The sequence below is a fragment of the Aedes albopictus genome, chromosome 1 (genome assembly GCF_035046485.1).
Source record: "Aedes albopictus strain Foshan chromosome 1, AalbF5, whole genome shotgun sequence".
In the NCBI taxonomy this organism is placed as follows: Eukaryota; Metazoa; Arthropoda; class Insecta; order Diptera; family Culicidae; genus Aedes; species Aedes albopictus.
The window spans coordinates 77680762-77702514 of NC_085136.1; the positions used below are offsets into that span (position 1 = coordinate 77680762).

At 39.3% G+C, this 21753-nt stretch overlaps 1 protein-coding gene across 3 annotated transcripts in view; it reads left to right on the forward strand.

The window, feature by feature from the left end:
• The window catches only part of LOC115253444 (solute carrier family 52, riboflavin transporter, member 3-A), a 39490-nt gene that overhangs the window by 14496 nt on the left and 3241 nt on the right, over positions 1–21753 (forward strand). For all 3 annotated transcript variants that reach the window (XM_029855819.2, XM_029855818.2, XM_029855817.2), the window contains exons 2-3: positions 7152–7872; positions 20178–21360. In XM_029855819.2, coding sequence (XP_029711679.1) covers positions 7589–7872; positions 20178–21360 — 1467 coding nt within the window. In that variant the 5' untranslated portion in view covers positions 7152–7588. The remainder of the gene's footprint in view (positions 1–7151; positions 7873–20177; positions 21361–21753) is intronic.

Here is a 21753-nt window from a genome sequence, read left to right on the forward strand (position 1 = left end):
AAAAGTGCTTTTTTAATTCTTAAACATTTGCCATTCTCAATTGAGCCTTAAGGAAATTGTTGGAAAAAATGATCCTATCGCGACTCGACCATTGGGTTGAATCGAATAACTTGCTTTCAAATACACAATTCGGGTTCCGCAAGGGCAAAGGAACAAACGATTGTCTAGCGTTGCTTTCAACAGATATTCAACTGGCCTTTGCGGAAAAGGAGCAATTGGCTTCAGTTTTCTTGTATATTAAGGGCGCTTTTGATTCAGTTTCCATAGAAATATTGTCAGGAAAACTGCACAATAGTGGACTTCCCGGAATTTTAAATAATTTCTTGTATAATTTGTTGTCAGAAAAACAAATGAGCTTCAATCTCGGACAACTGACAACTTCCAGAATTAGCTACATGGGCCTACCCCAAGGCTCATGTTTAAGTCCCTTGCTTTATAATTTCTACGTGAAAGACATTGATAGTTGTCTGGAAGGACAATGCATGCTAAGACAACTTGCAGATGATGCTGTGGTTTCTCTCAAAGGCCCACATGCAGAAATGTTGCAAAGACCATTGCAAAATTCCCTAAACAATCTTTCCATTTGGGCAAGAAATTTAGGGATCGAGTTTTCTCCGCAAAAAACTCAATTGGTTGTGTTTTCAAGAAAGCGGAACCCAGCCCAACTGAAACTCAATCTTTTGGGAATAGAAATCGACCAATCTTTGACTTCGTAATACCTTGGCGTCTGGTTTGATTCAAAAGGCACTTGGGGTACCCAAATCAAGTAATTGGTGCAAAAATGTCAACAAAGGATCAATGGGGCACGTTCGGTGTAGTACTAGATGTGTAGTAATGAGCTGAATTTTAGTATGGTGAGAAGGTCAATTCTTCGTTTATGCAATGAAATGGTGCAAAAAGCGTGGGTATTATGATTTCTTGCCTAATTTGATGCTGTTTGAGAAAAATTTTGGATAACTATGTTGTTTATGTTGCAAGAAATGGAGAAAACAACAACACTGTTGCCCAAAGTTTTGCTCAAACTGCATCAAATTAGGCAAGGAATCATAATACCCACGCGTTTTGCACCATTTCATTGCAGAAACGGAGAATTGCCCTTCTCACCATACTAAAATTCAGCTCATTACTACAAATCTAGTACTTCACGATCTGTCCTATAGGAGACAATCAGTGAAGTACTAGATTGAAAGTAGTGAGCTGAATATTTGTATGGTGAGATGTTCAATTCTCCATTTCTGCAATGAATTGGTGCAAACAGCGTGGGTTATATGATTTCTTGACTAATTTGATGCTATTTGAGCAAAAGTTTGGGTAACTGTGTTGTTGAAGTTGCATGAAAGATAATACAACAACAAAGTTACCCAAACTTTTGCTCAAACAGCATCAAATTAGCCAAGGAATCATATAACCCACGCTGTTTGCACCAATTCATTGCAGAAATGGAGAATTGAACATCTCACCATACAAAAATCCAGCTCACTACTTTCAATCTAGTACTTCACTGATTGCCTCCTATTTTCTACGCACATTACCGCCACATGGTGGGGTGCTCACCCGGAAGACCTCATAAAACTTTACAAAACGACTATTCTCTCGGTTCTCGAGTATGGCTCTTTCTGTTTCCACTCAGCAGCAAACTGCCACCTATTAAAGTTGGAACGAATTCAATATCGTTGTCTGCGTATTGCCCTCGGGTCACAGAACAGATAGACATCTTCATTAGAAAAATAGGCGCTGGTCATTAAAATCGACAGCAGCGAACCTAGCGGTGGCGGGCAAGCTTTTTACACTGTGAATTTCTCCACCCAGCAGTCAATTAGACGACAATTCTCGTCTAACAGTTCATACACTCATATAAATTGACACGTCTGGGCAATATGTTTTACACATAGATTTGTGCAAATTGTAAAACTCTCGAATGTGACGTGTTAAACATATCTCGCGCTTATTATCATACGGGCGTATCTAAAATAATTTCTCTTCATCGATTTTCTTTGGCCGGCAAATAATTTTCGGTTGTTTTGTTGTCCAGTTCTAGTCGTCCTTCACCGAAATGCACCGAGAGATCATCCGAATATTAGTGGTATCTCCCGGAAAACCAAAAAGAAAAACAGATAAACAGAAATCGATCATTGTAGATACCTCCGCCACCAGCTGCTTCCACCGAAAATACCAGTCCAGTCAGTCCAGTCCATCCCTATTAATCATCCCGCGATACCTCTTCCGTCAATGGTTTCTGGGACACCTCCCGGGTGCGATACACCCATTGCAAATTAAACCCGGAAAGCGTCAATCGACTTCCCAGGTGTCGACAAAATGAGGCATTCGATGAAAAATATCCTGGAAGAATTCTCTCGGAGAACGGATAATTTCCGACAAGTGGAAATCCAAAGGTGGTTGAAATTGATGCTAACCCTGGAATGAAGCAGAACAGAGTGACGGGATCGAGGATAAGATAATCAAAATGTTGTACCGCTCAATCTTTGGGTACTGGCCTACCAATGTTTTCTCCTGGAAATGGTTCAAATTTAACCCCAAAAGGGATACCTTCATGGCCTCAGTTTCGTCACCTCGCTGAGTATGTTCCATCAAAGACGAGCTCTGAAAGGCGCCTGGGGTCCAATGGACCCCAGGTATCCCTTTTAGGGTTAATAACCCTGGATGGTTCACATTTAATAATTGAGTTAAGTTATTGTGTATTCAGTCCAAAGTTGGATTATCCCGACTGTTTGTGAAACTGTTCAGTACAGTCGTCGAATATCGAGGGGATTCTCGATGTATTCTACAGAAACCAATTAATCAGCAAATTTGTACAAGCACATCATTATTTCAAACGTATCGGTCCTCAGAATAACAAACATTAGCAATTATCCCGGAAATAATATAACCTGCATTTATTAAACCTCACTTTAGACCATTTGATGCGGAAAAAATATTTTCAAAAATTTGTTGAGTGATAAACATTGCATCTGAACACCCCCCGACTTCGGCGCCAAAAAGCTGGCGGCTTGGCTGCCGGCAACAGCTGATCAGAGCGACCGGCTAGCTGTCCTTGTTCCACCAATTGAATGTTTTTAAAAACGCGTTTGCGCGCGAAATCTTTCTCGCTCATTTCAGCTGTCAAATCCGTCACCGACTGTTTCACCGACCGTTTGAAACGGCGACTGTTTCGAACGGTCGTGAACAGTTAGGAACTGGACGGTGAATATCGTAAATAAAATAGCCGCTCACGTCTTGATTCACGTTCATCATGGTGGCCATTATGAAAAACGTTTGACGGGTTTTTCATGAGTTATATGTCACTAGTTATGATATTCATTGAAAAAAAAAACAGTAGTGCAAATGCGTTTGAAAAATTACTTCAATTTCAATCGCATCACCTATGAGACTTTGATGTTTTAGCTATCGGGTTCAAGTCAAGATAAAGCTTTGTGAACGCCAGGTGTAACAAATATTATGCTGCTGTGACTTACATTTAATTCAATGGAAAAACAATGGTGTCAGATTTATGTAGAATTAGCGTTATGTTAAAATACACATAAATAAAAACGAAAAAAAAAACATGTGTCAGATGCATCTGACTAACGTTGACGTTTATGGATCAGTCCATAAGGCAAGCACATGAATCGGTCGTGTCATTTTTTTTCAGTGCGCTCATAAATAGGCAAGTTCCACCGAAACGCCAAACGATTTTAGACTAGCCGTGCTTATCATTTTAGACGAAATCATGCACTGTGAATTCCAAGCAAGAAAAAATCATTTTATTCCGCAATGATTGACAACATTTACCACATACGTGGATGGAATTTTCAATTTGCTCTAAGATGCCTATCTGTTCTGTGCTCGGGTGCATGCACTCAACGCATAATGCGAGCCTAGAGGTCAGGGGTGAAACCTCTCCAGAACCGCTTCTGGGAGCTCTCGCTAAGGTTACTTATCAAGTGTGGAGTGAGCAACACACTTGTGATTGAAAACTTCGAAGAAATGCTCACTCTGAATACTCAGTCAAAATTTATGAGAATCTATCTTTTCTACATGTCATCTGACATAAGCCTCCCAGGTCATAATCCACCTCGTGTACACTTCACCAATGACAGTTCCTCTGTTAAATACGATCTGTCAATGAAACAAGCTATTCATGGAATTCCAGATCAACTTCGATGTATATATCTATTCCTCGCATTTTTAACGAAAAGTACCAACATGTCAATTCCTGTAAGAGATTCTTCACTGATGGATCTCGCATAAATGGATCCACTGGTTTCAGTGTTTTCAATGAAAATTCCACCGCCTTCCGCAAACTTCAGGAATTTTGCTCGGTTTATGTTGCTGAGCTGGCAGCAATCAACTTCGCTTTGGGGATGATTTCTATCATGCCCGTAGACCATTTCTTCATCTTCTCGGATAGCCTTAGTTCTATTGAGGCACTCCGGTCGATGAAACCTGTAAAACATCCACCTTACTTTCTTACAAAAATAAGGGAGCAGGTGGATGCACTGGTCGAAAGATCATACAAGATCACCTTTGTATGGGTCCCCTCACATTGCTCAATTTATGGCAATGAGAAGGCGGACGCTCTCGCAAAGGTGGGCGCACAGGAAGGTGAGATCTATGATAGAAGAATTTCACATGATGAATTTTTCCATTTTGTTCGCCAGAGTTCTCTTCAAAGTTGGTAAAATGTTTGGCGAGATGGCCGTGCTGGACGGTGGTTACATTCCATTATTCCTAATGTTTCCTTGCGAGCGTGGTGGCATGGTTTGGATGTAAATCGAAATTTCATTCGCGTAATGTCAAGGCTTATGTCCAACCATTACTCGCTAGATGCGCATTTACACAGGATTAACCTCGCGTTGAGCAATGTTTGTACTAAGTGCGGTTCCGGTTATGATGACATCGACCACGTAGTTTGGCAATGCCCGGATAATGACGCCTCCAGAGCACTACTTTTGGATACCCTTGAGGCCCGAGGTAGACAACCCTTTGTTCTTGTGAGAGATGTGTTGGGCACTTGCGATGTCACTTATATGCTATGCATTTACGACTTTCTTCGTTTGTCTTGTATAAAGGTTTAATTCTCTTGTGTTTTCTCCCCCAGTTTTTTTTTCTCTCTGTTTTCGTCTTTGTGTTGTTCCTGGCCATCCGGCAGATGAAAAGCCCGCTACAATCTGGTGCTGAACCACTACGAAGACAACGAACACGCCATTACGTTATACCTTCCGGATGAGCTTCAGAGAACCCTTACCCCCAGTCCTTACCACGCCCATCCTAAAAGCATATGTGACCCACTAATCTCGAGCTGCCACGAGTATCCTGGTTCCGTCCCGTACTAACTATGTTGAATAAGAATCATATTTGTACATAACATACAAAAAATGAATTTTGGCTCCGCAAAGCGTTAAACGCGATTGAGCCCCAAATAAATGAACTAGTAAAAAAAAAAAAAAAATCAACCACAAAAAAAAAACAAAAAAAAATAATGAAAATTGGTATGTTCATCCGCCTGCTTGTATGAAAACCAAAGAAAAAAGAGTGAGACGCATGGTGAGACGTCTTTTTGTCTGTTGAAATGATGTTTTTATGATTCCATTGCCTTAAAACTGTGATTATTTTCTCACATCTGGGAATTTTATTTTATAGGAAATCTGTCTGATACCTGTAAAAGCTGCATTAATAATACTGTAGTTATTTTATTGGTTTATTTGTTCTTGTTTTTTTTTTTCAAATATGTTATAGTTTCTTTTGCCAATTGATTTAATTAGCAAATGTGTCACCAACGATAGTGGGTGATCACGTGCATTTTCGTAATTTTCAGTTTGATGGTAAATAGGTTAATATAGTTAATTGCGACCAGCAGATAGATTTTCATAGTTCGATTTGCGAAGATTACCATTTAAGGACAAACGTCGTGAAATCCCGCTTCAACAGTGCATCAGAACCAGAAGTTCAGACGCACAAATCTCAAGATGCAAGCTTCAAATTACAGTGCATTTTATTATTCTGTTCTTGCTCACTTGTAATAGTGGTAATCACGTTCAAATATATGCGTGTCTCTTTTGTAGATGTAGTAGTGAAACTTGGGGGAAAATATGTGCACTCTTACCCCGGTTGTTAGTTTTATTATTATTTAGCCGTTTTACCCAAATCAGTTGGGTAATATTTTCATATGCAATCTGAATAGCCTTTGAATTGGCGTGCATTTTTGTGTATGGAAAAATTCAAGCTAGTGTTCGTGTGATGAAATGTCACTTATCTCTATAAGCTTAAAATTAGAAGATCTGGTGTGTTGGTTTGGTTTACGAATAGATTTGTGCGCTCGAAATCGTGAGTAGGTGGCAAAGTCGGCCATTGTGGCGGCCATTTTGGGATTCTACAAGTCTGTCCTTAATAGGATCATTTTTATTACCGAGTGTGAAGGAAGTGAAATATTCTTTTGCTGAATTCCAACGGAAGCATTTTATTTGATAAGTGCTCTTCGGTATATTTTTATGTTCAATATCTCGCCAGTCCCACTATTTTTCTTCTGCTAGAAACCCCATATCAGTTGATTTGGCCTCAGCTTACTTAAGTCAGCAAATTGTAGCCAATTGGTAGCCCATGCTAGATTCGATTGTGATCAGATCATCTCCTTGTAATAATGGGGCACGTTCGGTGTAGTACTAGATTTGTAGTAATGAGCTGAATTTTTGTATAGTGAGAAGGTCAATTCTCCGTTTCTGCAATGAAATGGTGCAAAAAGCGTGGGTATTATAATTCCTTGCCTAATTTGATGCTGTTTGAGCAAAACTTTGGATAACTATGCTGTTTATGTTACAAGAAATATCGGAAACAACAACACTGTTGCCCAAAGTTTTGCTCAAACAGCATCAAATTAGGCAAGGAATCATAATACCCACGCTTTTTGCACCACTTCATTGCAGAAACGGAGAATTGACCTTCTCACCATACTAGAATTCAGCTCATTACTACAAATCTAGTACTTCACCGATCTGTCCTATTTCAATTCCCCAAAAGCCAAAGTTCATAATGACTGATAATGACTGGGTATTATTCATATGCTCATAATCAATAATGCTTTATAATTTATTTGACATCCAAATATTGCTTGTGAATTAATTTTATTTCCTTTGTTTCTGTTTTATATTTTTCAGTTGAGATTATTCCACCAAAACAACCTGAAAGTACTGCGCCAATTGGATTCACTTATTATCGCAGCATTTGGGCACATTAACAATATCAGTGTCTAAGGTCAGCCAGGCGAATGTCTCCTTGTGAAAGCTGCAGCACCGGAGCAGCTTAATAAAACGTTCACAAATTTCACCAAACAGAAACGTGATAATCGTACATTGTCACCATAAAATCCGCGACGGGCATCTGGTTCCTTATCTACACCGGTTAATAGGCCTTTAATTGCCGTTGTCGAGTTGCGTACATTGTACGACTCAGCAACTGCGATACGGTTTTATACAAAACAATACAACACACTGATCCAGTCAGTCATCAGGAGAGCCAGACAGGAGGGGACGGTAACCGTCCATATCACCATTTGCGAAAACGAGCGCCATAATCGAGCCCACAGCGAAGAAGCATGCGAATCACAGCCACTGATAGGACTTCGGCAGCGTCGTCGTCCGTGACTGGAGGACACGATCAGCAGCAGTATCACGACCACCAGTACGGCGCAGATGACTTTGATGGGATTGCGCCGACGACGACGATGACGGCGTCGTCGTCGATAATCGTTGATGAGGAACCTGGCTTTTCAGTTGATTCGCGTCGTTTGAAAAGTGCAAATCTCGTCTCGGTTTCCGGAGCAAGTCCGACGTCGAAAAACGCGCCCAAAGCAGCCGATGGTGATTGCCTGATTACAAGGTGAGCCACTATTTAAGTACGTTGCGTGGGAGGGTTTGTTCACACTGGAGGAATTCTCATCTTAAAGCTACTGTCGAACGCTGAACTGATTATAGTGAACTGTGAAAATGTGAAAAAAAGGATAGCACATGTGGAATCAATTTGATAGCTCTACGGATTAGATTGGGACTTAAAGGAGTAACAAAATTCAAGTCCTTATGAATGATGAAACAATCGATGATTTTGCGAATGCAGGTTTCATTCATCCATTTACAGGTTCCCAAACTTTTTGCTACCGCGGCGCCTTTTGAAATTTTCAAAATTTTCACGGCGCACCAACAACTTTTTACTAAGAATTTTAATGATTATAACACCTTCAGTTCAAAATTTCAAATATAAATCGTAATAAAGCCTTGAATGTTATGCTTTTTATAATTAAAACAAAAAGAAAAATTGCTTAATGATTCGCAGAACTTAACACAAATTTTAGATTTCTAAAGGATTGCATTGCAAAATTTTTATTTTTTTTAAATAAACTACATACGTAGATAATCAATTTTTTGGGAAAATAGATATAAAAATGCATTGTTCAGGAGCTGTCAGAACGGCTGACAGTGACGGTTGAGGGGTCATGTTTTTGTATTCGGAACTCAAAAAACTCAACTCAACAACCCAACAAAGGCGGTTTCAGAATCATGCATGAAATCTACACATAAATTGTCGCAGATTTTTTTACGATAAGGAGCTAAACTAGTCTATAGGAGGAAATCTAAATCATAGAGACAAACTAACAAGTTATGAAAGTGATGTAAGTAAAAATGTCGTCCCGAAATGTTTGAGACAGCACTAAGTCCTGCAGATTGACAGTAATTGTAGATGACATTATTATGGAAAGAACTTCAAAACCGTTTCTTGTAATATCTACTTTGAATTACAAGCTATTTATAAAATCGAAACCCAGGCCGAATCATAAAAATTCCAACAATTTGAGAGACTTACGAAAATTTTCTATATTCCGGACCAATTTTGTAAAAATCTAAATGTTTCATGAGGATATTATAAATTCTGGAAAACATTCGTAGACTTTGGAATATTTACTATATTCAATTGAAAATTTAGAAGAGGGAAACGAATGACTTTCTTTTGAAGTCTTCCACAATAAAAGCCGAATACAAAAAAGGGTTTGAGGTGGCACTAGTTTTACAAAACAATACAAAAACAGCTAAAAATATATTCTGCCTTCAATAATAAGAGTTTGTTCTTTGTGTTTTGACCCAAGAGCCTGCGGCGCACCTGAGAGATGTTCACGGCGCACCAGGGCGCCGCGGCGCACAGTTTGGGAAGCACTGCATTTACCGAAAGCATCACTAGACATAGTGTCTGAGCGAAGAATATTTTAATTTAAGGGGAATTTTGCAAAAAATTAAATCGAACGAGCTAACCAAATTATTTAGACATGACGTCAATCCATACGTTCATCGAGTCAGACTGATTGAAACATCGCACTAAACATGTCAATAAGCATATGCTTAGAAGGATATATGAAAAACTGGAATGAGCTCACCAAATCATGTAACGACAAATGGATAGTGTTTCCAGGTGATTTGGTGAGCTCGTTCAATTTTCAGTCTAAAGAAAATTATTTTTTAATAAATAATGTTTCCTTGACCTCATATAAAGCGTATACTAGCAGACTATTATTTTCAATATATAAAAATGCAGTGGCATACGTGGGACCGCGCATAACTTGCGAACGGATGGTCCGATTTGGGCCGTCTGAGTTTTGTTCTGTTAGTTTTCACCCAAGGAAGGTTTATAAGGCAAAAAACATAGAAAAAATGAGAGTTTTTAAAAATCGATCTACCATACATTTTGACCGGGGACTTGGTCTTGGCTAGAAACTTGAAACGTCAAAAAACACAGTGACTTAGTTTTTAAGAATTCTATACAAGATTGTAGGAGATGCCTGGCATTTCTGGCAGTTTCCACAATATTTTTCAGAATGACCAAAAGGCACAATCACACAAAATAAATATGTTAAATACCAATAATACAACAATAATTTTAATAAGTGTAAGAAGGGTTCTGTTCACCATAGGTGGATTAAACCGGGTTTTTAAACCTTTTCAATTTGAAACCCAACATAATCAGTAATTTCAAAACATAAAAAACCAGATAAATTCAGCTCTCACCAGTTATTATGACGTAATTTTGCGACCAATTTACCATCAAGCACTAGACGGAAAATCCAACCTAATCTTGCATCAATTCACGAGGTGGCTGATTGACTGCTTGAACTTTGTTGCAGTCTAATAGCCCGTGATTCGCCAATAGGAAACCGCATCCATCCACCACAATCATAGCCCATTCGAAGCGGTTTAGATTAGATAAGAGATGGATGGAATCGTATCATCGATCGCAATTCCAAGTGCAAATGAAATTACCGACGTAATTTCAATTGAGTAGTTCAAAGGTGTCCGCCACAATGATTACAGTGTTTCTGTAGACATTGTAGTACATAGACGGTCTGGCAGGAGAAGCGTTGAGTATATAATATATGTACCACGAAATATTTTAAGGGAGAAATGATGTTCAACAGTAGATTTGTGGTGGAAGTTTATCTATCCATGTGAACATTTACAATTTTTGAATCCCTATTGAACTTGCTTTTTTGCAGGTTTTTTTTTATAAATGGTGATAAGCCAAAGCTATATGAAACTTGCTTCACAGTTTGCCTTAGTTATGCTTTTGAGGCTTTCCACGGACCAGCACGAATCCATTTTAATCGATGTTTTTAATTTACTTGATATTTTTGTATACTATTCCTTTTCATGTGAGAAACCATTTTTTCATATCAAAAGTTCATATTTTGTCTCGACTAACTTTCAAATAGGGCCTATGAAAAAATGGAACACAAGCAAATAAAAAATTATAACACGGAAACGGCTTGTTCGATCGGAAAGGTGTCTTCAGCAAAGTTGTAGAATAATATATGGCGGCTCTCAGAAAAATACACATTGAAAAATTTATTTAGTTTTTCTTCTGAAAAAACTTAATTTTGTTACTAAAAATTAAATATCTCAAAAAGTTATTTTTTTACCTTCGTGTTTTTTTGTGAGAATAAAGTTCATTCTGTTAGCTATCATCTGTAAAATTTTTATAGTGGTAAAAAAATGTACAAAAAAGTTACGGCACTTTGAACATTTTTGGTTGCGTGTTTTTTTAGAGTGCATGACGAATTTCCCGCAAACTAGATTTTGGGGTTGGCAGCACCCTCTCAGATTTCAATAGAATTGTGTAGGTATGAAGACTATGTACTTTAAAGCAACGTTGCATACTTTGTTGTTTTTTTTTTTAATTTATCTACACTAATATTTGAAAAGGGCTTAAGTTTTTGACTATTTTATTTATACCAATATAACTTAAAAATAACATGACCTGCAAAAAAGTGTGGTATGTGTGACTTTAAGGAATTTGTGTAAACTTTCAAGTAAAAAATTGAAATATTTAAAAAACGATCACGCTAAAAAAAGTTAAAAAATAAATTGAAGTCACTTAAGGGCAAAGTCTTCGGTATACCAATCCGTGTGGTCAATTAATGATTTTTAATGAAACTCAACGTACATATGTACAATTGGAAATATTATTAGTAAAATTGCGAAAAAATCCACAGCTCAGGTGAGATTTGAACTCACGACCCTTATACGCTAGACAAGTGCTTTTCCAACTAAGCTACCGAGCCAATTAATGACACGGCATTTTGGTTGGTACAAGGTAATTCCAATCTCATCGATCATGCTTCATCTTTCCCTTAAATTTCACCGCAAATATATCCATCTCTTATGTACACATGCATGAAGAGCGATGCGATTTATTTACTGTTGAAACTGTTTGCCTAACTTTCAGGCGTCTCTTCATCACCGACTGTGGTGAGGAAGAACAATTGAAACCTGGTAGGCGACCAACGTGTCGTTCGCACTCTTTCATATACGACAGATTACTACAGAAGAGGTAGAAGCTCGAGTTTCATTAAAAATCATTAATTGACCACACGGATTGGTATACCGAAGACTTTGCCCTTAAGTCAGTTTCACCCGAAATCATGGTACCTCAGAAATGCTTTTCTTCAAAAGTGCGCATCTTGCGATATATGGCAAAATTTTCAATAATTACAAAAATGTCATGTTTTGCAAATTGAAATAATTTTTCTTATTTGCATTTTTTTTACTTTTAAAGCGTATTGACATTTTTCAATGTTATGAAAGTTCACATGATTATCTAAAAGTCACCCATACATAACTTTTTTAATGTCATTTTTAAGTTATATTGAGTAAAAAACGGTCAAATACTTTAGACCTTTTCAAATATTAGTCTAGGTAAATAAAAAAAAAACAACGTATGCAATCTCGCTTTAAAATACGTCTTTAAAGCTAAGAAATTCCATCGGATTCTGAGACAGTTTTGCCAAACCCCTACGGCGAGTTTGCGTGAATTCGTCATACACTCTAAAAAACACACAACCGAAAATGTTCAAAGTGCCATAACTTTTTTGTACATTTTTTTACTATTATGAGATTTCTACAGATGGTAGCTAACAGAATGAACTTTATTCTCACAAAATATCACGAAGGTAAAAAAATAACTTTTTGAGATATTTAATTTTTAGTAACAAAATTCAGTTTTTTTAGAAGAAAAACTAAATAAATTTTTCAATGTGTATTTTTCTGAGAGCCACCATTTATTAATCTACAACTTTGCCGAAGACAGTTTTCCGATCAAACAAGCAGTTTCAGAGATATGATTTTTCATTTGCATGTGTTCCATTTTTTCATAGGCCCTATTTGAAAGTTAGTCGAGACTCAATAAAAAGTTTTAATATGAAAAAATAGTTATTTATATTGATTAGAACAGCTGTGCAAAAGCAACATGTTTAAGTCAAATAAACTAAAACAGGTTCTTATAACCATCACCAAAACCAAAATAAAACGTATTCAGTTTTATCACGGTTCTAAAAACCTTTACAAAACTAATTGGCCATCAAAATGTTGCTGGGGAAGCCACGTGCATCACTAGAAACAATTCCCAGAAATGTCAGGAGTCAGGAAACTTCGTAGCAGAGCACGTTGAGCTGAGAATGACCCCTCGATAGTGTTACGTTGATTAACAGCCAAACAATCACATATTGTGAAGCGGTGCGCCGTGCTGTTTTGATTGATCTACACTGCCCTGAATCGCATATCTGTCCCATTTGCATAGGAAATCCAGCAAAGATGGGACTGATATGCGATTCACGGCAGTACAGTACATATATAGTATTTACGGGACTAGCAATTTGCACTTAGATGATAAGACAGTATAACATCTTGTTGATCTACGTTGAGTATTATTATTAAAATAAATCAAATAATAAGAAGTTCTTTTCGCATATTTCAATAGATTTATATTTTATGCTGGAATTCCTTTAGAATTTTTTCTTGCGACTCCTCAAGAAGTTTCTCAATAGAATCCTCCAGGAATGCCTTTCATGATTACTTTTAAAAACAATCTCTAAGGATCCCCTAAAACAGTGGTGCTCAGGCTGGAGGATACCGCGGGCCAAATTTGCAATTCGGGATCGACCTGCGGGCCGCATAAAACATTGATGCACAAAAACAACAAAAAGAACAATTCTAAAGCATATTTATTAAAAATCTGAACTGTTCAATTTAGATTCATAAGTATGGTTGAGAAAAACGTTTGAGCTTCAAATTGAAATTCAAACAAACAATTTAGAAGTTGCCCCTAGAATTGCCTTGAAGCCACTTCAAGAACTTGTCAAGCAGCTTTTACAAGAATTTCTTTTGAATCACTCCAAAAAGTTTGCTGGATTTTCTCCTGAAATATCTTGTGGAGTTGCTCCAGAAGGTTTCCGAGAAATTTCTTGAAGTTTCTTTTAGTTTTTCTAGAATTCTCTTGGAACACTTCCAAGAACTTCTCTTAGATTTGCCTTTGGAACTGCCCTGAAGTTACTTCAGGAATTCCTCATTAATCGTTTCAAAGAATTTCTCCTAGAATAGCTTCCGGATTTTTCCAAAAATTTTCCCGGAATTTTTTGAAGATTTTAGTAAATTCTTTCAATAAGTCTCTTCTAAAGTTGATGAAATACTTCATCATTAAATTTCTTCAAAAATTAGATTTCTAACAATTGTTTCCGGAAGTTTCTTCAACATTATCTTCTAAAGTTGCTGCAAATTTATTGTTCTAATTTTCCTCAGGCGTTCTAGGCATCTTTTGTGTCTTGATGCAGTTGGTCCTGGAATCTTGTATGTAGTTACTCCTGATTTTTTTTTTGTTGCTCAAGAAATTTATTCTAAAGTTCAATTCAAATTGGATTCGTAAGTTTTGTTTCGAAAAATTTAAACAAACAGTGAAAATTAAACAATATTGGCAACCAAGTTGAGATTTGTTGAGAATTTTGTCAAAAACTTCGTGCTTTGTGTTTTTATGTTCTTCGGAAAGGCGTGTGAAATATTTGCTCAGCGTTGCATTGACTGCGCTTAAAAACTGCAACTAATTTTTAAATGATTCAAGATTACATTTTTAACAAACTTTCATTTGATTCGTACCACTTATAAATAACTATAAGCTGGCTTCGTGACTTAGATGAAATGCCGAATCTTACCAGAACGGATTGTTCTTTTTGTTTATTTATCATTTAATTTGTGTTCAACACTGTGAAAATTGATCATCATTTTTTTTTGTTTGATTTCTTAATAAATTTAACGAGTTATTTCAAATAATCGTTCAGAAATTTCGATTCGTCTTAAAGTACTCCGCGGGCGGGTCGCATCTTAAGGCTTGGAGGGCCGCAGGATGAGCACCACTGATCTACAGTATATTGTATTTACGGGATTAGCAATTTGCACTAAGATAAGACAATATAACATCTTGTTGATGGACGTTGAGTATTATAATCAAACAAATCTAATAATAAGAGGGTCAAATACTTCAATAGAATAATTTTTTGATAATCAAATCATGCACGAAATTATGAAAAAATTACACAGATCAGTTTAGATTTGAACTCAAGATGCTTGTATCACAGACAAACAGACGTAACACTTTTCAAAACGGCTTGGCACAACGATCAATTCATACTTCATTTGATTTTCGAGATCCTTTTACCAGAGGCGCTAGTGTTTGATCGCTTTGACGATTGCCAGTGTATACGTTGGGGGCTGTTCATAAACCACGTAGACTTTTTGGGGGGGAGGGGGGGTCTGGCCAAAGTCTACGCTCCATACAAATTTCAAAATTTTTGTATGGACAAAAGTCTACGAGGGGGGGGGGGGGGTTCTGAGATGACCAAATTTTGGTCTACGTGGTTTATGAACAGCCCCTTGCTGAATGATGCAAACGAAAATTAATTAATATTACAGGTGTGCGTGTTAGATAAACGTCAAATCGAAATCCATCATGGCCGACAGTGCTCGTGCGGTTCTACCAACAGGTGGCAGTGAGCTCATGAAAAAGACACCGGGCAAAAGTGTTTGATGATTTTCCTCTAAGAGTTACGTCGGTTCGTCTGTGCTGGTATGCAAGACAAGTGCTTTATCAACTGAGTTATTGAACCAATCTAGGCCCGGATTATGGATTGTGACGGACGGAGCCGGAGAGGATGTGGCCCAGGTATCCAACAGAAAAGCAAACATCTGGCCGTACGCACAGCATGAGGTACATCAACTCTGGAGCTCGATTTAAATAGGTCGTATGTGCTTTTGTCGATATAAAATTCGATCAGTTTATTTTAGTTATTGTAGCAACATGGAAGATATTTTTGATACTTTTAATGATGGAACGGAAAGTTTATTTTGTGAGGATTCTGCTGTATGTATCAACTTTGTTCAATTTCAACGGTTTTCGCTACAATAAGTAAATCCAACTGATCGAAATTTTAATCGACAAAAGCACATACGACCTATTCAAATCGAGCTCCAGAACTATCTTAGCAGTTCCCGGTATCGTTCATCGGTGCGTTGCCCTGGGGGCTGTCCATTTATTACGTAAGGAGATTTTTGCGAATTTTCGACACCCCCACCCCCCCTTGTAAGATTTTTTGTATGGGCACCCAAATATTTTTGTGTGACGCGTAAGATGTTTTGAACCCCCCCTCCCCCCATAAACCCTTACGTAATTAATGGACAGCCCCCTGTCAGCTCCATCGGTGTTCGAACCGGATTGCAGTCGCTCATCCCGAAACATTTCATCAGTCGGTTAATGCTTGTACTGCCGTGAGTCGCATATCTGTCCCATTTGCATAGGAAACCCAGCAAACATGGGACTGATATGCGATTCACGGCAGTGTAGCTTGCGATAGTTGCACCACTCCAGCCTCATAGTCGTAGGCAATCTTGATTTCTAACTGCACTGCCATAGTGCCGCGTCAAAGTGAGAGTGGGAGTGTGCGTCCAAAGGATTTACTGTTGTTAATACACTCCCGGGCAAAAGTTTGGGGTCACCCCTTCAAACACATGGAAATGTTTTTCGGTCATATCTCAGTAATCTGTCATTTAATCCAGTCGTTCTCAGACTCTATCGAAAGATAAAGAGTTAGATTTGATTCGTATGTACTTTTCACAAATTTTCTATGAAATTTTTAGTATAAAAAGTTTACCTAAACTTGCATGTTTTTCCTAAATCTGTACGAAAAATTGTTTTGCGTGTAATTCAAAATTGGGTCGACCAAATTTTAAAATTAAAGTTGCATTAGAACCCTATTTCTGTAATATTTGAGAGCCATTCACTAGATTTTAGCGGAAAAATTCATAACATAATTTAAATTATCGAGTTAGGTTTACAAGTCACCGTGCAAAAGTTTGGGGTCACCTTCCAAATGAAGTCTGAGTCGGATTTTTGTTCAAATCGTCATTTCCTTTTGGTGCAACTTCAATTCTTTCTTTGATTATTGAATGGCAAGACACAGAAATGGTTATGAAATGTTCATAAATTAAGTTCTCGACTAACTTAAGGTAGAAAATGGTATATAAAATCCATACTAAATCAGCTAAGTACGTTATATAAAGTGCCAAAGAGGATGAAAATGAGATATAAATGACTGATTCGTGAATTGTACCCTAATAACTGTGGGTGTTATAACCACAAACATACCATTACCTCAAATCCATAAGTTTAAGGAATGTTACAAATTTTAATTTAAATGGCATTTTCATTAAAAAGTTATCCCTTTGCTTTGCACCAAAACACTAAATCTCGAATGTAATACATAGTACATTCGGAGAAACGACATTCATTGTAATGTTTTTTTTGAAAATTGTGTATTTGTGGTTTTAACACTTACAGTTATATAGGGTAGAATTCACGAATCAGTCAGTTTTATCTCACTTCTATTCTCTTTCGCACTTTATATAACGAACTTAGCTGATTTAGTATGGATTTTATATACCATTTTCTACCTTAACTTAGTCTAGAACTTAGTTTATGAACATTTCATAACCATTTCTGTGTCTTGCCATTCAACTATCATAGAAGGAATTGGAGTTGCACCAAAAAAATGACGATTTGTATAAAAACCGACTCAGACTTCATTTGAAAGGTGACTCCAAACTTTTGCACGGTGACTTGTAAACCTAACTCGATAATTTAAATTATGTTATGATTTTTTTCGCTAAAATCTAATGAATGGCTCTCAAAGAGTATAGAAATAGGGTTCTAATGCAACTTTAATTTCAAAATTTGGACGACCCAATTTTGAATTACACGGAAAACAATTTTTTGCAACTTCTCATCGTAATAGGCCATTTTACCTCACGCAAATCTGACAGGAAAAGGCCTACTTTCCCACACCAAATTAACAGTGCTGTAATGGTTCATTACAGCACTGATTTGCGTTGCGTAATGAACTATTACAGCACTGTTTTCAGATTTGATCAACTTATTGATGCTTTCTGGACGCAGGTTTGAAAAATTGTGATAACTGCACAGTATAACCTGATATGATCAGACTTCCTTAATCATGGCTATGAACATCAGTGTGCAGACTAATAAAAAAGTTTAGTATAAAACTATCCTCAAGTGGTAATTTATGAAGGTGCAAAAAACGTTGTACGCAACTCGGTGCAGAACTCGATTTTTACAGCACTCGTCGTAATTATCCAACTCGGCAAGCCTCGTTGAATAAATGTACGACTCGTGCTGTAAAAATCTTCATTCTGCACCTTGTTGCGTAAACTACTATTTCGTACAGATTTAGGAAAAACATGTAAGTTTAGGTAAACTTTTTGTACTAAAAATGTCATATGAAATTTGTGAAAAGTACCTACGAATCAAATCTAACTCTTTATCTTTCGATAGAGCCTAAGAACGAGTGGATTAAATGAAAGATGACTGAGATATGACCGAAAAACATTTCCATGTTTTTGAAGGGGTGACCCCAAACTTTTGCACGGGAGTGTATTCTTCTTTGCGGCTTCGCACACGCGCACTCCCACTCTCACGCGTAACTATAACGGCGTCCTAAGAAGTGAAGAAGTTCTCCACAGTCGGACATCTCGAAAATTATGGCCAGGTCTTGCTTCAGCTTCTCAATCGAAGATAGATTCTGTCCTGGTCCCAACAGATCGACAACGTACAAGTTAAGGATCAGCTCATCATTTGGGTTTAGCTCAGGCAATAATCGTGCTTCGATCTGGTAAATTCCATTTTGAGTAACTCATCGTTGAAGCGCTCATTCCAGTATCGAGGTGATTGCTTCAACCCGTATAAGGACTTAATCAACCGGCTTGCTTGACCAGGCTTTGCTTCAACGCCAGCCGGAACATCCATGAAGATGGTTTTGTTGCAGGAAAGCAGTCCTTACGCCCATTTGATGGAAGTAAAACTTGCGGTGAACTCCGACAGCTTACTTACCTTACCAATCAGGCTAAGGCCGGGGTGGTCTCTGCTGTACATAGCAGCCGTCTCCATTCCACTCGGTCCATGGCTGTTTGTCTCCAGTTCCGCACTCAGTGTAGGGTCCGCAGATCGTCCTCCACTTGGTCGACCCACCTAGCTCGCTGCGTTCCACGTCTTCTTGTACCGGTCGGATGACTCTCGAGAACCATTTTAGTCGGGTTGCTATCCGACATCCTGATGACGTGACCCGCCCACCGTAGCCTCCCGATTTTCGCGGTATGGACAATGGTTAGCTCCAGAAACCAATACAACATCGAACAGAAGTAAGTAAATTATTCGACTAGATTCCTGAATTCACGGGACATTGTGGTTGAAGTCAGGCCTTGAGTTCTATGAGCTGTTGCTGAACTGTAATCACATGTTTTGCCAGTGTAACTGTGTAACAGTGTAACTGTAATCACATGTTTTACTTATGTGTAACCTCTGTGCACTACATAAACTCATATTCTATCATGTGAAGGTCTCTTCTTTTTCTTCTTTATGGCTCTACGTCCCCACTGGGACTTGGCCTGCCTCGCTTCAACTTAGTGTTCTTTGAGCACTACCACAGGGCTTTCTTTGCCTGCCATTGCATGAACTTGTATATTGTGAGGCAAGGACAATGATACACTATGCCCAGGGAGTCGAGAACATTTTCCCGACCGGAACGGGAATCGAACCCGCCGTCTCCGGATTGGCGATCCATAGCCTTAACCACTAGGCTTGCATATATCTTTCGTCGTCATGGTCTACAAAGAAGCAGAACTCCATCGCCCTACAGAAGCTGAATATGTGTTTTTTAGTGAAGCTGTCTGCGAAACCACATGTTTACGGAACATACTGACGGAGTCTGATCTTGAGGTGACAGAACAAATCGTAATATATGAAGAAGACAATTAATCTTATATACGTGTACCAGAAGATTTTCGAAACCATAAACGATGGAAGCGCATTGATATAAAATACAACTTCATTCTTGAGTGCGTTCAAAGGAAGTATTCCACCCAGTTTATGTTTGTTCTGTTTGCAAGTGACCCCTCTTTTATCTTTCTCTTTCTCGTGTTTGCTCACGAGAGTAAGGGAGAAAAAAAAAAGGAAAAGCTGTGCACGCTAGAGATCAGATTGTTACCATGCAAATGAAACACTCTGTTATACAATTGAAGCATCTACCTACAAGATCTGTCGAGCAGTGCTGGGACTGAATCTAATTTCTAAGTCGAGACAGAGTCAGCGAGTGGGTCTATATACCAAGTCGTTATCTAATCGTATTATCATTATAACCAAACGCAACGTCATATCACAAGGGCTCTGCTCCCATTCTATTTCGCCGTCGCGACGTCGTTCATAAAAAAGATGATTAGGTACTAAACGACCTGTTCTCTATCTCTCTGTTTCAGTCCTTCCTCACCCGCGCTGACCGAAAACTGCTGCCTGCTGCGCAAACCAAACGGTAACAACATGAAGAGCAAACTGTCCGGCGTGCGAGGCGCGCTCCAGAACCGTAGCCTCCTGGTGGACCTGCTGGCTATCCTGTTCGGTGTCGGAGCATGGATCGGAGTGAACTCGAGCTTTGTCCAGCTGCCGCTCCTGGTGGTGAACGCCCCCGAAGGATGGAATCTCCCGTCGTACCTGGTGGTGATTACCCAGCTGGGCAATCTGGGTCCGCTGTTGTACACGGGTCTGCAGAAGGTCCGAGCTTTCCGGGACTCGTACATGATCTACGCGGTGCTGATCGTGGGAACCGTGGGGGCCATCTGTATGGCGTTCCTGTACGAGGTGACGGCGCACGTGTTCGGCGCCGAGCGGTCTGTGGCGATGTTCGTGTGCGTGTTCGCGCTGGCCCTGGTCGGCTGTACCAGTTCGGTGCTCTTCATGCCCTACATGGGCCGGTTCCGGGCGATCTATCTGATCACCTATCTGATCGGAGAGGGACTCAGCGGGTTCCTGCCGAGTATCGTTGCGTTGATCCAGGGAGTCGGAGGGAACGCCGAGTGCATTCCCAACAATTCCACCGATTTGGATGCCCCGGAATTCATCAGCTACACACCCCCGCCACGTTTCGGATCGATGGAGTACTTCATCTTTGTGTTTGTGGTTTTGATCATCAGCACGGTTGCGTTCACGGTACTCGACAACCATCCACGGTGTCGGAAGGAGTACGCAGCGGTGGTGATCAATCATGGCAACGACTACACCTACGATAACGACCATCCCACGACGCACGAGAAAGCCAACGGCGCCGTCAAGGTGGAACAAAGCAAAATTCTCTCGAATCGCAACTACGCCTATCTCATGATTCTGCTCGGAATCCTGTGCATGTTCGGGAACGGAATCTTCCCCAGCATACAGTCGTACTCGTGCCTGCCGTACGGAAATGTGGCATACCACCTGACGGTGACGCTCAGCACGATGGCCAATCCGGTGGCGTGCTTCCTGGCGGTGTTCCTGCCGCACACCTCAATCAGAGCCATTACGTCGATTTCGCTGCTGTCGGCACTGTTTGCGGTGTATGCGCTGCTGACGGCCTTCATGAGCCCGTCTCCGCCGCTGATGGGACGGGCCATCGGGGATGCACTGGTGGTAAGTTGATGCTATGTAAATAAGTGCGGATCTGGCTAAGCTTGAAGATATTTCTCTAGTTCCTGAAGGTGTTTCTCCAGGAATCCCTGAAGGAGTTTCTCCAGGGATTCCTCCAGGAATTCCTCTAAGAATTCATCCAGGGATTCCTCCAGAGATTCCTCAAGGAATTCCTCTACGGATTCCTTCCGGAATTCCTGCAGGAACTACTCCAGGGATTCCTTCCGAAATTCCTCTAGAGATTTCTTCCGGAATTCCTTCAGAGATTCCGTGGAGTCCTCCGGGGATTCCTTCCGGAATTCCTCCGGGGATTCCTTCCGGAATTCATATAGGAATTCTATCAGGAATTCCTTCAGTATTCCTTCAGATTCTTCTAAGTATTCCTTCAGAGATTCC